Raw genomic sequence first — 15,558 nt, 5'->3', positions numbered from 1 at the left:
TTTTCTTTTAGTGATGAAAACTGAGATGTAAACTCAAAGCTGTTTTACACCATTCCTCAGACTCAACCGAGACTGCCCTCCCACCTTGCTTTTCAGAACTCGGTCTCCATATACTTTCCTGTTGACCACAGTTGTGTCCCAGGGGCTACCCATTGAGTAACTTGTGGGCCTGGTGTTCCTATAGTTATAAACATTCACAAAGGACTTGATCTTTAACCTCTTGGTGATTTCCTTCTTGGCCATGGTGATCAAGTTTTAGACTTCTGGTTAGTTGCAGGCACTGTGGCACACATAGCAATAGGGGTGATCTGAGGTGTGTTCATCAATTTCCTCTGTGGTAATGGTTTGCACTGCCATAGAGGCCAACCAAGACCAACATCACATTGCTAGGTTTCCTGAACTCGTCCAGTTCAGCAGCAGCCAGCAAGCACAAAGCAGGAAGGAAATTTGATTAGCTAACATTTTGGAGGATATTGTTTGGCACAAGTGCACTCTTGTTACACAATCGTAGTTGTATGTGTATATATTTGTAACTTTATAGAAAATGCATAGAAAATTTATAGATAGCTAACCTTATATTAAAAACAAAACTGCATGTACCAAAAGGAGCCTAATATGACATTGTGTTCCTACAATCCCCACAGTCAATGAGAAAGGAAGAAAGATTGCAGATTTGAGGCAGTCCTGGTCTGATATTGGATCTGTGTCTGAAACCATAACAATAACAGTAAAATCCAGCCGGGCGGTGGTGGTGCACACCTTTAATCCCAGCACTTGGAAGGCAGAAGCAGGCGGATTTCTGAGTTTGAGTCCAGCCTGGTCTACAGAGTAAGTTCCAGGACAACCAGGGCTACACAGAGAAACCCTGTCTTGAAAAACCAAAAAATAAAAAAATAAAAAAAATAATAACAGTAAAATCCAAAACAGTGGGAAAATATAAATATATCAGAATTAATCATGGCTTTAATTAGTCATGGTAATTTCTGCTAGAAGGTAATGTTTGAAGCAATAAAATATAATTTTGTAAAAGTTAACCATTTTTATTTAGTATTCAGGAGCTTAAGGTAGTAATTATATATGAATTAGACAAACATTTGTTGAAAGTAGTGATTGTGTATATTACAAGATAAGCAGTGAGAGCCATTTTAAGTTTCTCAAAATTTAAGTGAAGAGCCACAATATACTTATCTTTTAAACAGCTAAAACAGATGCCCTTGATTCAAGAGAAGTAGGCAATAAAAGGAACAAGACCAGACAAACTTTTATTCATTAAGCGTTTTGTCTGAGTCCACAGATAGGGTGAAAGCTCGGTAGGATCAGCAAATGGTTAGCCTTGTGCTAGCCAGATTTCAAATGCTCTTAGCACTTTCCATAAAGTCCCACCTTTTAGGGGAGCTTGACTTCTTCTAGCAAGCAGTGATGCTCTGAAGGCCAGGCCCTGCCAGCCGGCTGCTCTGCTCAGTCTCTTGTCAGTTTGGCCTCAGTGCCGAGCTTAGAAAGGATGCCAGTAGATTTGTCTTTACAGAGTTCTGTTCCGTTGCATCATAAAAACGTGTTGATCCTTAACATTTGTCATCAGTTTTATTTTATTTCACTGGTTTTGGTTACCAAAGTAATAGAAATGTTTGTGCTGGCTCAGTTTTGGTAAGTTTGGAAGTCGTTCCTTTTATCCGCATTTACGTCTAAGAGTATAGGAAGGCCTCAGAGTGAGGTGTCACAGCTGTTGACAGGGATTGCTTTGAAATGTCTGGTGATGCACTCTGAAAAGTATTTGTGTGAACTGTAGTAGCTAAGAATAACTTTCAAAAAATGGTTCCATATTATCCACTGAGTAAGTTCAGAGGCATTGAGACATTGAATGTCTACTCTAATTCAGTCTAAGAAACAAACAAACAAACAAACAAACAAAAAAGTAAAGAGCTCCCGGAAGGCATGGGGGAGGAAAGATGTACAGAGAAGTGAGCAGTCATGATTCAGAAACCTTCTGAGATTGTTTTTGAAGGGTTCTATTTAATGGCATAGTGCCATAAGTAAAGTAAAATGTGTTTCTTTCAGAGAATGGCCATTTATAAAATCACTGTATAAATATTTATGGCAAATGTCCCCAAAATATCCCCAAAGATATTTTTTCTACAAAGGAAATTGTGAACATGCGTATTGCTGTAGAAATGAAGTTGAAAGTATAAATTTGAAGAAAAAACTAATTTTGATGGAGAAACCAAATAGTCCATTAAAATACAAGTTACAAAGAAGCATATTATTACCTGGTGGACATCATACCAGTCTGCTGGGTCCAGCCATAGTGAAGGGCTTTTCTGGTGAGAAGTAAAAGAACCCATTATAATTATTTGGACAGCACTTTACCTTAGGCACAATTATTTAGTGACGATAATTATTTTAAATTAAGTGAAGAACTAAAGACTGGGAGTCAACAACCAGAGTTCTAATCCAGCTCTGCTGTTAACTGCCACCCCTGTACAACCCAGCCTGGGCACATATGGACTCTGGGAACATGACCAATCAGTTCGGACGGGGCGGGAGTCTGGAGATTTATGTCAGTGATTTACCAGGTAGGATTGTAGCGCCTAAGCCAGTGCGTGGGGCTATGGAAGGCCATTCTGAGTCACCTTAAAGTCACTTCTTTTCACATCCTTTCTTTTCTGGACTAAACACAGAAATCATTCAGTCCTCCAAAGTTATGGTCTCAGCGATCATGGATGTCATCACTGGGACAGCATAATCAACACTGTGCCTAGTGGGTGGCACCTCTCTTCCCCCAGGGAAGTCTATTCTTGGTCTTGTATAGTTCCTAAGTGCTACTCAGAATAGTGTGTAGCACTAATGGGCTGTGTAACTCAGAGAGGGCAAGACTCCCAGTGCCTTCACGTGAACTACACTGAGCTCAGTGTTGCTCGGGAAGTAGAAAGCAATGGAAAAGAGACATGAGGTGTAGGAAACCCCAACAGAATCTTACTTTTCTTCACATCAAGTTTATCATTTTAATTAAATTATAAGTTGTGAAGAATCTTTTGAAAAGTATTTGCTACATGTGCTTTGCTCATGTCCTATGACTTTTCTTAGAAGTGTAGCCCATGCAGCTCAGCAATAAAGTACTAATGCAGATTTACTTCCCTCACCTGAAATGGAAATCCGTATCCCAGGTCTTTCACATCCCTCCTCTTCTGAATTAGACATATGGTTCAACACTTGAAAGCACTCACTGCTCTTTCACAGGATCTGGGCTTAGTTCCCAGCATAGCATCTGTGGCAGCTCATAGCCACAGATGACTCAAGTTCCAGGGCATCCTCACCTTCTTCAGCCTCTGTGAGCACCAGGCATGCATGCAGTACCCTTATGTTGGGACTGGCAAACATCCACAAACATAAAATAACTTTAAAAAATCCTTTTTCATTTAGGTATGACATTCTGAATGTTTCACGTAAGCTATTAGAAAGTAAGAGATTCTGAAAGTACACTTTCAGAGGGAAGCTTTTGTTTTGTTTTTAAGTTTTTTTTTTTTTTTTTTTTGGTTTTTTGAGACAGGGTTTCTCTCTGTAGCCTCGGCTGTCCCGGTACTCACTCTGTAGACCAGGCTGGCCTCGAACTCGGAAATCCGCCTGCCTCTGCCTCCCAAGTGCTAGGATTAAAGGCGTGCGCCACCACCGCCCGGCTTAAGTTATTTTTAAGCTATTGTTAAATTTACTAAAAATCATTTAAGGATAAGTTTGCTAAATAATCTGTTTAGTAAAATTGTTCTAAAATTGTCACAACGAGTGCCTTAATATAGATTTCAACCATAGACCACAGTTCTTTTCCTTCCAAGAGACAAGGATATAAGATGATAAAGACCCCATTCATACCAGGTATGGTTTGGTGGTATAGACCTTTAACCCTAGGAGAGACAAATGATTGAGTTTGAAGCCAGTGTGATCTACAAAATAATTCCAAGCCAAGCAAGCAAGATCCTCTGTGGGGGGTGGGGGGGTATCCAGTGCCCTGTTATGGACTCTGGAGGTACCATATGTGGTACTGCCTATACATCAGACAAAATATCTGGATGTACACATAAATTTTTTTTTTTGTTATGCTGTTTTTTTGGACTGGAAAGGTGACTTAGTGAGGGAGGGAACTCAGAACCCCAGGACGATGATGAAACAAGCCAGTGTAATACTTAACACACAAACACGTCAATAAGTAATACATTTTTAAAACTTAGAAATGCTGTGCCTTTCCTTTCAGGGAGGGGATTCTGGGTGTTTGATAATGTACCGCACAACACATACTTCAAGAGTCTGACTCTAAAAGGAGTACACTTTTGTCGTTTGATAAAAGTTTCCCTTACTGCATATGTTATTTATTTTGTTCAGTCTTCTTAAATGAAATGAAATATAAATTAATAATGCTCAGAAAAGGGATTGTAAAATAATAAATATAATCTTTGACCATCTCTATGATATCATCTCCTTTTATAAGTATCTTAAATCTTAATCACAAAAGATTACTTCTAGGAAACGCTTTTTTCTTAAACCTTAAAAATTAATGGAGAACAATTAATGCTGGGTAACCAAAACCAGCCTCTCATGTAAGCCAACTTTAACTTCTGACTCACAAGAGCTAGTGTACATGGACCAATTATTAAAAGTTTAATTTGATTTTCCTATAGAAGTGGTTACCTAGAGCCAAGCTATAAGTTATGTTTTTACTCCCAGCTATTTGGCTGTTCACTGAATTAAAGTTGTGATATAGGCTTGAGATCTCCTAGCCATTCTTTTCTTCCTTTCTGAAACCCAAGAGTTGGGTGATATTATATCTAACCCAGTGCATGCAATCTCCTTAAAAAGTATTTGCTTTCTGAAGTCCAAGGTCACTGATGTGTAAGCCATGAATTCCAAACACCAACATACTCTCTCTATTTTTTTTTTCTTTTTGTTTTTTTGAGACAGGGTTTCTCTGTGTAGCCCTGGCTGTCCTGGAACTCACTCCGTAGACCAGGCTAGCCTTGAACTCAGAAATCCACCTGCCTCTGCCTCCCAAGTGCTGGGATTAAAGGCGTGCACCACCACTGCCCAGCCATGCTCTCTTTTTTTGACTCAAGCAGATTTTCCTGAGTAGCTTTAAAAATAATTACAAAAAATTATATTGGATAAGAAAACATAATCAATCATATAAGATCCTTAAATATTGGCTTGAAACAGATTTTACTTTTAATAAGATACTTTAAAGACAGAATGCACAATGTATACAGACTTGTTGATATGCTTTCTTTGTGATGCCATCACAAATGTAACTTGTATTTATTTATTTTGTGATCTGTGTGATATATGCTGGTGTGGTTCCTAAAGTGGTAACCATGCAGTGACAACCTAAGCTTATGATAAGCTTTCCTTGATGGTGAGCACAGCCTACACTAACCTGGCTGCTGATGGCTTTCTTCTGATGGCGTATGTGGCCTGAAATGCAGTCAGGAGGTTTGTCAGTTCTGTTGACTTTGTTGTAATCTTTAGGGGGAAAAATTTTAACATTCAAATCACTGAAGAAGAGCTAGTGTTTGATACTGCTTTTAGCAAGCAGATGTGGAATATTCACACTCGTTCTTTCATCCTAAGTTTGCCTTAATATAGTCCTAAATGCTGTAATCAGTCATTCTTCAACTTATATAATTTATACTTACATTTCAAAAGATATAAGAATGCCTTTGTAAATCAGATATAAAGTCAAAAGCATGTCATGTCACAGTACGGTAGTTTGGGGTTGTTTTTAGATGGAGTCACAGTTTTTCCCTTCCTTTCTCTGTACGTTTAACCTCACAGGCTTGAGATCTGTGAGCTATAATAGAAGAACAGTAAACAGCCATATGCATTAGAAATGTTGTGAAGATCAAAGTACATAATGCCTTCAGAATGCCTGAAACAAACAACGACTTTTACTGTGAATTCCTATCTGTTTCTACTCTTTTTACCAAGTATATTTGTAATTAACAGGTTCGGCCTTTGCCCTTGAGTAGTTGGGTTTTGTTCTCGATGCTTTCAAACACCAGTGTGTTTTACAGTTTTCAGTTGTTACAATCTCAACTTTGTCTGTTTGATTGATTGCCATTTGGAGCTGATAAATTGATACACCTTTTAAACTCTATTTAATTTTCCTGTATTGTTCATTAAAATTGTCATAATTTAATTTGTTGACAAGGCCAAATTATTTGTTGATTCCCTACAGACTGGGTTTCACAGGTATTTTCAAGAGATGCTTCTCATCCAATCTTGCCTTTAAAGTTATAGTGATTAAATCTAGAATCTTGATCAAATCAAGATTTGCCTAGGGGTAAGAACAAGACCACAAGTGACATGAACCTCCCCTCAGGAGCCTGATATTGGCCTTCTTGTCTCTTTTTAATGCAGCCATCTAAGGGCGACTGTTACTGCATTAACAATTACAATAGACTAATATTTTAACTTTCTCTTTCATGTATTAGCTATAATACTTATATAAGAGAAAATAACCCTTGAGAAAAACATATAGGGAAGTTGTCTCACAAATGGTACTTTCAAATATCTACCAATTGTGGTAATTATATTTAGAAATGATGGTTATTTTGTGTCTCTGTATGCTTATAAATATAGATACAAATCAGTCTACATTTAATTAAGATATACATAATTTAAATAAGGATATCCAAGTTATACTATAGAGTATGAAAAATTGATAATCTAAATTTAGTTTTTGGTTTTTTTTTTTTGTTTTTTTTTTAAAGATTTATTTATTTATTATATGCAAGTACACTGTAGCTGTCTTCAGACACACCAGAAGAGGGCATCAGATCTCATTACGGGTGGTTGTGAGCCACCATGTGGTTGCTGGGATTTGAACTCATGACCTTCCAAAGAGCAGTCGATGCTCTTCCCTGCTGAGCCATCTCACCAGCCCCTAAATTTAGTTTTTAAAAGTTAAATTTTATATCAGCCTTATAAATTAAAAACATAATTGATTTTAACTAGAATTTTCTGTTATGTTGAATTCATTTTTGTTTTGTTTTTAATATTCACTTCTGTAATTTATTCCGCAAAAGGGAATGCAGTGGTGTCTTTTGAAAGAAGAGGATGTCATTCCTCGTATCAGGGCAATGGATGGCCGAAGAGGAAGACCACCCAATCCAGATAGACCCAGAGCAAGAGAGGAATCCAGGATGAAACGCCGGAAGGGTCGCCCTCCCAATGTTGGCAGTGCGGAATTCCTAGATAACACAGATGCAAAATTACTAAGGAAACTGCAGGCTCAAGGTAGGAAGCACCCGTTGTCTGTCACTAATGGTCATCCCTTCTGTAGTTTTGACTTGGGAGTGGTGGACAACTACTCTCAGAGGAAACAGGGAGCCCCGCTAGTAAGTGGAGGTTTTTGAATGCATACCGTTACCTCAGGAGTCTTATTTACTGATTCATCCTCTCTGGTGCACTACAGACTCGGTGCTCTTAAGACTTGGACAGGAAGAAATCAACCCATACTTGCTTGGCACATCCCCTAAGCTTGTGTAGCCGACCTTCACAATAATCTCCCAACTCCTTGGGAATACATAAAAAATATGTGGACTTGTGAGGTAAATTTTGAGTCATAAAACTCTGGTTACTAATAACTGATCCCAGATGGTCTGAGCATGCACTTTTAGAATGCTCAAATGGTCAGTGTATTTTAGAATGTCTGATAAGGTCACCAGAGCGTATATTTATTAAGCTTAAATTTCCCAAAGTGATCAAAATGTACTTAATATTCAGTATATACTTCCATTATCATAGAGCTGTTCCTGTGACCCAGGGAAGACTCAGACAAGTCAAGTGTGCTGCTGTGGGCTGAGCATAAAGGCTCTTCAGGCTGCCTTCAGCTTCTCCGCGTAAATGTCTTGAACATGTAAATAGATATGTACAGACAAATTATGGCTTAAATTTTAATAGTTAAATTTATTTAAATGGCTATCGGGATATTATGTTCTTATAGGAATTGTTTATTTCTATAACAAAACCTAGAAAAAATACACAAAGTAGATTTCTGTTCATTGTAAGTACATAATATTCCATGGAAAAGGCTCACAAAACATTTTACTTTAAAGGAAAGCTCTCATTCTTGTTCATCTGTGGACCATCTTTCTAGAAATGTGTTCGTACATAACAACGTTGAAGCCTCGATGTTTGTACAAAGCTTCTGATTCCTACTCCCCTAATAGCACTGACATTATCTACTGGCCCGCATCTCATGCGGTAACACTTTCTGCTTTCTCTGCTTTAACACAGTTAGTTTCTTAAGTTATTTTCTTTAAATTAAGATGTTCATCTCCCTAATAAAAGAAAGGCAGTAATATATCAAAAGACAAGGATGAGTTTAAAAATTAAAGTTTTAAAAATTGCATTTTCAATTATTGTTTTCTCTCTATGTATGTGCACATATGTGTGCATATATATGTATGGTTGTGTACATATTGTACATATGGTTGCAGCAGCACATGTGTGGAGGTCAGAGGACAACTTGCATGAGTCAGTTTTCTCCTTCCATCACCTAGACCTTGTGCATCAAGCGCAGATTGTCAGTCTTGGTAGGATGTGCCTTCACCCACCCAGCCCTGAGTGGTAACAATTCTATCACTAAAGCCATGACACTTCTGAAGCTTGTATAATGGTAGCCTTATTGTATTTAAAAAAAAGAAGTGCTCAAAGTTAATTGGTAGACAAAATGTTATCTTCTCTTATGTTTTCATTTCTAATACAGGTATTCTCATATACACTCAAAAATAGAACATTTAAATTTGAAAAATCAAATTGTATTATAACAAAGAAATTAATTTCATTTTACTCTCCTAAATTTCAAATTGATTTTATTCCATGATTTATTTCACTTTTGTCCTAATGGGCTTCACTTCTACCTTTGTGTGTGTGTGTGTGTGTTCTTTCTGTACATGAAAACAAACATGCAACACTTTCTCTTTTGTAAATATGTATGTATTAAAGGGAGTGGGGAGCACATGCTGTGAAGGTCACAGAACAAATGGCAGGAGTCAGTTCTCTCCTTTCCATGTGGGTTCAGGCTGTCAGGCTTGGTGGTAACAGTCCTCATCCGCTGAGCATCTCTCTTGCCACAGCAGTCCACAATAAACAGTCACTACATTTGCGCAAGCAAGATAACTCAATGGGTAAAGTCACTTCCTGAACAGGCTTTGTGTTCTGAGTTCTGCCCTGGGATCCCATGTCAAGGTAGGAGTGAAATAGGAACACTGCCCCCCCCAAGTTGTCCTCTGACTTCTAACATGCCTACCATGGCCTGCCCACAGATATACATCAGACACTTGTGTACAGTAATAAGAAAGTAAACACATTGCTTATATTTACAAATATATGAATTGTTTTGTGCTCCTTTTTCATAGAAATTTAAGCAGCAGTGAATCATTTAACACTATTTCAAACAGTTTAAAAGAGTTATTTGAGAGAATTCTAGAAGTTTGTTATAAATTATCATACTACTTGGATTAAACTATTCAGAAAATTTTGATTAAAATCACAGAATAATTGAGAATATGGTAAATTCATTTTTAATATATTTCCAAGTGTTGTAAACTGAGAGAACTCTTAAGTTATTAGAGAATAAAGATTTAAATCTGAGCCAGGTGGTGGTGGTGCACACCTTTAATCCCAGCACTTAGGAGGCAGAGTCCGGCGGATTTCTGAGTTCGAGGCCAGCCTGGTCTACAGAGTGAGTTCCATGACAGCCAGGGCTACACAGAGAAACCCTGTTTCAAACAAAACAAAACAAAACAAAAAAAACCAAAAACACACAAAAAAAACAAAAAAAAAAAGGATTTAAATCTGACAAAGTTTGGATGTGATAGTGGCTTTCAGTGTAGGTACTGCTGTTAACTGACCAACACTAACACCTCAGGTGGTGTGCAGCTGGGAGTGCCACCTTGCACTGGATGTCACAGTAGTGCATATATTTTTTGAATAAAATTATTGGTTTTTTATGATATTGTCAGAATTTATGAAACCCATACTTCAACTTATATAGCTTTTTTACAGAAATTATTTTTTAAAATAATTTCTTCATTTTTATTTTATGCACATTGGTGCTTTGCCTGCATAGATGCCTGTGTGAGGGTATCAGATTCCATGGAACTGAAGTTGGAGACAGTTGTGAGGTATCATATGGGTCCTGGAAATTGAACCCAGGTCCTCTGAAAGAGTAGCCAGTGCTCTTAAGCACTGAGCCTCTCCCCAGTTCAGGAAACTGTTTTCTAATTACATGTACTTTTCAACTTAAGACCAAGTTGAGTCTTTAGTCTATAATTCAGAAAGAAACAAAGCCATTCGTTTCTGAAATATTAAATTTAAATATTGAAATGTACTTTTCTTGCATTATTATGATACTCTGCTTGCATTTTGTTATCTGAGGTTGCTTGCTCTGTGTCAGTTTACAATAGAGAAGTATTTACAATAGAGAAGACTTTTGCATAACTCAGAAAGTCTAAATGCCTATGCTTTCCAAATCCTGAACATTATTGGGAGCAGGAAGTATATTTTAGCATCAGCTGTTGTTTTATCTTCCAGTAACACCTATAGTTTTCTCCATAACATTAGACTCTGCTGAATCCACATCCCCTGGATGGTGGGCCTTTCCAGGAGCGGAATGAGCATGCGCTTTTCTACCACAGTTCTCCTACCTGGTATCTTATATACTTGCCCAGCATTCTTCATGGAGATGCAGCAACAGTTTTACAGTTATTCTTTGAGAATTAGCAGATAGCTAAAATTTCCAATAATACCCTTTGAAAAAAAATTTTGTTTCTTCTTTTTTTCTTCCAGAAATAGCCAGACAAGCAGCACAAATAAAACTTTTGAGAAAACTTCAAAAGCAGGAACAGGCACGGGTTGCCAAAGAAGCTAAAAAACAACAAGGTAGGATACTTAGGTGCATGAATCTGAAAGGTGGGGCAGCGGGTTCCCAAGAGGCTGTCTGTCCTTCCTCCTGTGTTTCTGGGATGACAAGGCGTGCTTTGGTTCCTCTCAACAGCAATAATGGCTGCTGAAGAGAAGCGGAAGCAGAAAGAACAGATGAAGATTATGAAACAGCAGGTATGTTCATACACTGTTCTAAACAGGCCTTCCATGTGAATCTGCGTGCACATCTGCATGTATATGTGCATGGATCTCACTGGGATCTCCTATGTAGTTACTGTTAGGCATAAATGTCTGTCTGTTTAGAAAGTTGGCATCTTCTGTTACTTAATTTTTTCCCTCTTTTTTTTGTTTATTTAAAATTTTTTTAAAGATTTATTTATATGTGAATGAATGTTTGCCTGCAGTATGTATTTGTACCGTGTGTGTGCCTGGTACTCGTGAAGACCACAGAGGCCATTGGATGCTCTAGAACTGGCATTACAGATGGTTATGAGTAACCAGTGGGTCCTGGGACCTGAACTTCTGCAAAAGCAGCCAGTGTTTAACTACTAAGCCATCTCTCCAGATCTTTTTTTTTTTTTTTTTTATGTGGGTTTTGGAATTGAAATTCATGTTCTCATGCTTGCAAGGTTAATACTACTAACTGACCCATCTTAACCCTCTTGGTTTTATTTTTACATCTTAATTGTATTTTAGAATTTTATATATCCGTGCATTGAATTTTCATTATGCCCATCCCTTCTCCCTTCCCTTCAATTCCTCCCCTGTCTTCCCCACGTGTATGTGTGTATGTTATGTATATGTCATAGACATGCGCACACACACATACACACACACACACATATATATGTGTATGGGTGTAGCACTGACATTTGGGGCATGGGCCATATAGCAGGGGGCTTGTTCCTGAAAAAAATTGACTCCCTCTTTCCAAAGCCACTAGCTCCCTGTAGCTCTTAACTAAAAGTAAGGTCTTGTTAACTTTTTCCATACTCATGCTTACATGTTAACTGGTATAGCCTTGCAGGCAACCCTATTATGAGCTCTTTTCATTTCCAAAAGAAGCTAATTTGTTGAAGTTCCCTGGTACTCTGGCTCTTCTGTTTTTTTCTGCCACCTCTTCCCTGATGTCTCTGAGCCTTGAGTGGAGTCATTGTCTAATAGATGGCATAGGCACTACATCGTCCAATTTTCTGCAGTTTGACCAGTTGTGCTTCCCTGTAACCACCTCTGTCTAATACAGAAAATGGTTTTGGAGGTTAAGAGCTACAGTTGTTCAAGGATGAGTATTTAGAAGACAGTTGCATGCTGTATCAATTTAGCAAAATGGTAACAGAACAACCCAGCCTGGAGAGAGGTACCCTCTGCAACAACAGGGGCACCAGTATCTTGAGAGTAACAGCTGTCTGGTTAAACTTGAGAACCATTCAGTAAGTGGGAACTCAGGTCTGGGAATATATTACATGCACACGCACACAGAGACACACATTCAAGATCCCATTGATAGAAAGGTCATAGACCCTAGCAGAAAATCTATAAGGACTTACCTCATTTATGTAAGTAACATTTATAAGTATTTTAATATTCTTGTAGACTTTGAATTCAAGTTGATACCCTGACAGATTTTCAGATCTTCTTTCAGTTGAGAAAAGATATTGCTTAAGCATCCAAGTTTTAATAAGGAAATTTGGCTGTTTAAACCATGAACTGTATTAGCGCCAGCAGTATGGCTCAGCAGGTAAAAGTGCTTGCTGTACAAAGCTGGCTTGATTTCAACTCTTGGAAGCTACATAGTGGATGGTGCAGGCGTGCGTGGGCCGTATGCACCCACACCTATAGCAGTGCCCACACAGTACATTTAATTAATCAACATTAAGTAAGTAGTAGACATAGTGAAAAATGAAATCTATGTGTTCTGGAAAACAGCTTGCCCATTTCTTTTGAATGTTCTCAAAGAGTATTACCCAGAATCCTCTCATGTATTTATGTGGTCCCCTCCTTTCTACTTTTCGGAATTACTTTTGATAAAATGAAGTAATTTTAAAAATTGGCAGAATATTAAGTGACAAGGTGTGTGAGCTATCTCCCATCTCTACAAGCTCATGCATCACTAAGGCAGAAGAAATGGTGGCAAAGTGTGTTTTTATAGGTTGTGAAAGAGGAAGGAGTTATTGTTAGTCTTAAGTGGAACCCCTTGTATTACTATGGACGAAGCTTCTAACCAAATTGCGTGACTTGGAGTCTCTGTCCTCATCTCTGATGCTTCCTCCAAAATTAACTAAAGAAATGTGACCAACGTGAATTCCTGTAGAGTTGGAATTCAGAAGTTAGAGTTTCTAATCAGAGAGCCCAGAGTCAAATATGGGCTCTGCTGCTTAAAGATTTATGACCTGGCTGGAATCTTTCAGGCTCTCATGTCTCCATTTCCTTTATTGTAAAGGAGGTAAAGGTGGCTGGTGAGTAAATGTAGACTGCACTATGCCTTCCAAAGAAATGCTGCGTTCTTGAAATATGTATATAAAATACCATAATTAAAATGCATTTTACCATAATTTAACATCACAAGTTATAAACTTAAACTTCTTTGTTTATTGTGACCATCAGATGATGTGAGGTTGACTTAAAATAAGTAAGCAAAGTAATGCATTTATTAATTTAAAGTATTATAAATCTTTATTTAATAGTATGTGTGCTTATAGTTTATTTTTAAGCAGAATATTGCCATTTTATTATGCTTTTTTTAGCTTCTTTGATTTTATGTTGACCAAAGATATATCAAATTATTTTACTACTTTAAATTCAGCTTTGAGATCTTAAAGTCAAGTGCCTGGGATATAAATCTTCACATTAACACTGCTAATTAAGACAGCATTAGGCTTCAAAGCTTTCAGCAACATTAATTCAATTGAATTAGTCACACACACACACATATATAGACATTTATAAGACGAACCTACTCAAATTTTTTTGCTTAATAATGACCACTTTATTTTCTCTTACTGTAATTCATTTTTGAGTCTAGGTGTCTCCATGTTGCAGAGGCAGCCCTGTAACTTGTGATTCTCCTGCATCTATCACCAGAGTAGTTGGGATTGCAGATGTGTGCTATGTGGCCCTGAAATGATTATTGCAAGTTAACATTGATCTGGAGTAAAATAGAATCCTGTTCTTCCCATTCTGTGGATATTTTTGACACAAAGATTGAAAAAAAAAATCACCTGAATATCTTTTCTTACTGTCTTTTTTACTATGTAATTTTTATTAAAAAAACTTTTGTAACTTCATACATGCATTCTAGCTATGACAACTTTCTTTCTAATCTTATTCCTACCTCATCACCTCAATCCTGTTCCCTACTAGTCATTTGCCTACATTCGTGTCTTTTGTTTTTACTGCACTTTTCTTTTTGTTTTGAGTTTCCTGAATTTAACCAGGATATCCTGTGTGACTATGGGTTGGAAGTAGCTAGTGGAACCTGCTGTACTCCTAGTGCTTACACAGCTGATGACAATGACTGCCTCTTTCCCAGAATCCATCAGTAGCCTGGTTGCTGACCAACGCTATCTTGTGTAGGCACAATACAGGCAGCTATAGCTCCTGTCAGGTCATTTTTGCACTGACTGTGCTATGTCCAGAAGATCGCATTTTGCAAACCTCCAACCCACCCCATCCCTGCCAGTGCTAGAGACTAATCCCAGGGCTTTGCTGCATAAGAACCTGACCACTATGGGAGCTATGTGTCCCCCAACACAACAAAAGTCCTTAAGGCAGTTTTTTGAAAGATTGTGGAAGCATCATGATGAAGTAGGGTGAGCATAGTCACTGGAGCACACCCCTTTAAAAGCCTGTGATTGACAAGAGCAGAAAGTGCACCCGGAAGATGTTTGCATGCCTGGATGTGGTGCCAGCCATCACGCCCGTTGCTGGAGGCAGAGGCAAACAGTTCAAAGCCAGCCTGCTCTACACAGTGAATTCCAGGACACACAGTACCATACAGAGATACCCTGTGTCAAAAAATAAACAAACAAACTAAAAATGCCAACTTAGAATACAAGTAAATAATTCAAATATGGATTTTGCAGTCTGTTACCAAGAAAGGATAAACCCATCTATAAATGATATAACATGATTTTATAATAAATTAATATAAATTTGTACTTTAAGAGATTACTTACATGAGATAACCAGCATGAATGATACCTAAATTTGCTTATATTTTTATAATTTGACAGTCATTTACATTTTGGTAATAGTTAATATTTTTGACTTTAAAAGTCACCCCCAGGGGCTGGAGAGATAGCTCAGTGGTTAAGAGCACTGATTGCTCTTCTTAAAGTCGTGAGTTCAAATCCCAGCAACCACATGGTGGCTCACAACCATCTGTAATGAGATCTGATGCCCTCTTCTGGGGCTACAGTGTACTTAGAGATAATAATAAAATAAATCTTAAAAAAAAAAAAATCGCCCCCAAAGTGGGGTGTTGGTGATGCATGCCTTAATTCTAACACTCAAGGGGCAGAGGCACCTTAGCAGCAAAATCATAGAGTGTGGTGAGTCTTCTGAGGTAGATCATTGAGTCCTCAGATCTCATGATTGCATTATATACCTCTGTATGGGTTTAATATGAAG

The 15,558-nt window shown here is 37.8% G+C and overlaps 1 protein-coding gene across 21 annotated transcripts in view; it reads left to right on the top strand.

The window, feature by feature from the left end:
- Baz2b (bromodomain adjacent to zinc finger domain 2B) overlaps nucleotides 1–15,558 on the top strand; it is a 308,453-nt gene that overhangs the window by 250,814 nt on the left and 42,081 nt on the right. For all 21 annotated transcript variants that reach the window (XM_031370349.1, XM_031370366.1, XM_031370355.1 and 18 more), the window contains 3 exons: nucleotides 7,065–7,275; nucleotides 10,834–10,926; nucleotides 11,042–11,103. In XM_031370349.1, the coding sequence (XP_031226209.1) occupies nucleotides 7,065–7,275; nucleotides 10,834–10,926; nucleotides 11,042–11,103 (366 nt within the window). The remainder of the gene's footprint in view (nucleotides 1–7,064; nucleotides 7,276–10,833; nucleotides 10,927–11,041; nucleotides 11,104–15,558) is intronic.

Source organism: Mastomys coucha, unplaced genomic scaffold (assembly GCF_008632895.1).
Source record: "Mastomys coucha isolate ucsf_1 unplaced genomic scaffold, UCSF_Mcou_1 pScaffold15, whole genome shotgun sequence".
Lineage (NCBI taxonomy): Eukaryota > Metazoa > Chordata > Mammalia > Rodentia > Muridae > Mastomys > Mastomys coucha.
The sequence above is the reverse complement of the archived record's forward strand: the minus strand, read 5'-3'. Positions and strand labels throughout refer to the sequence as shown.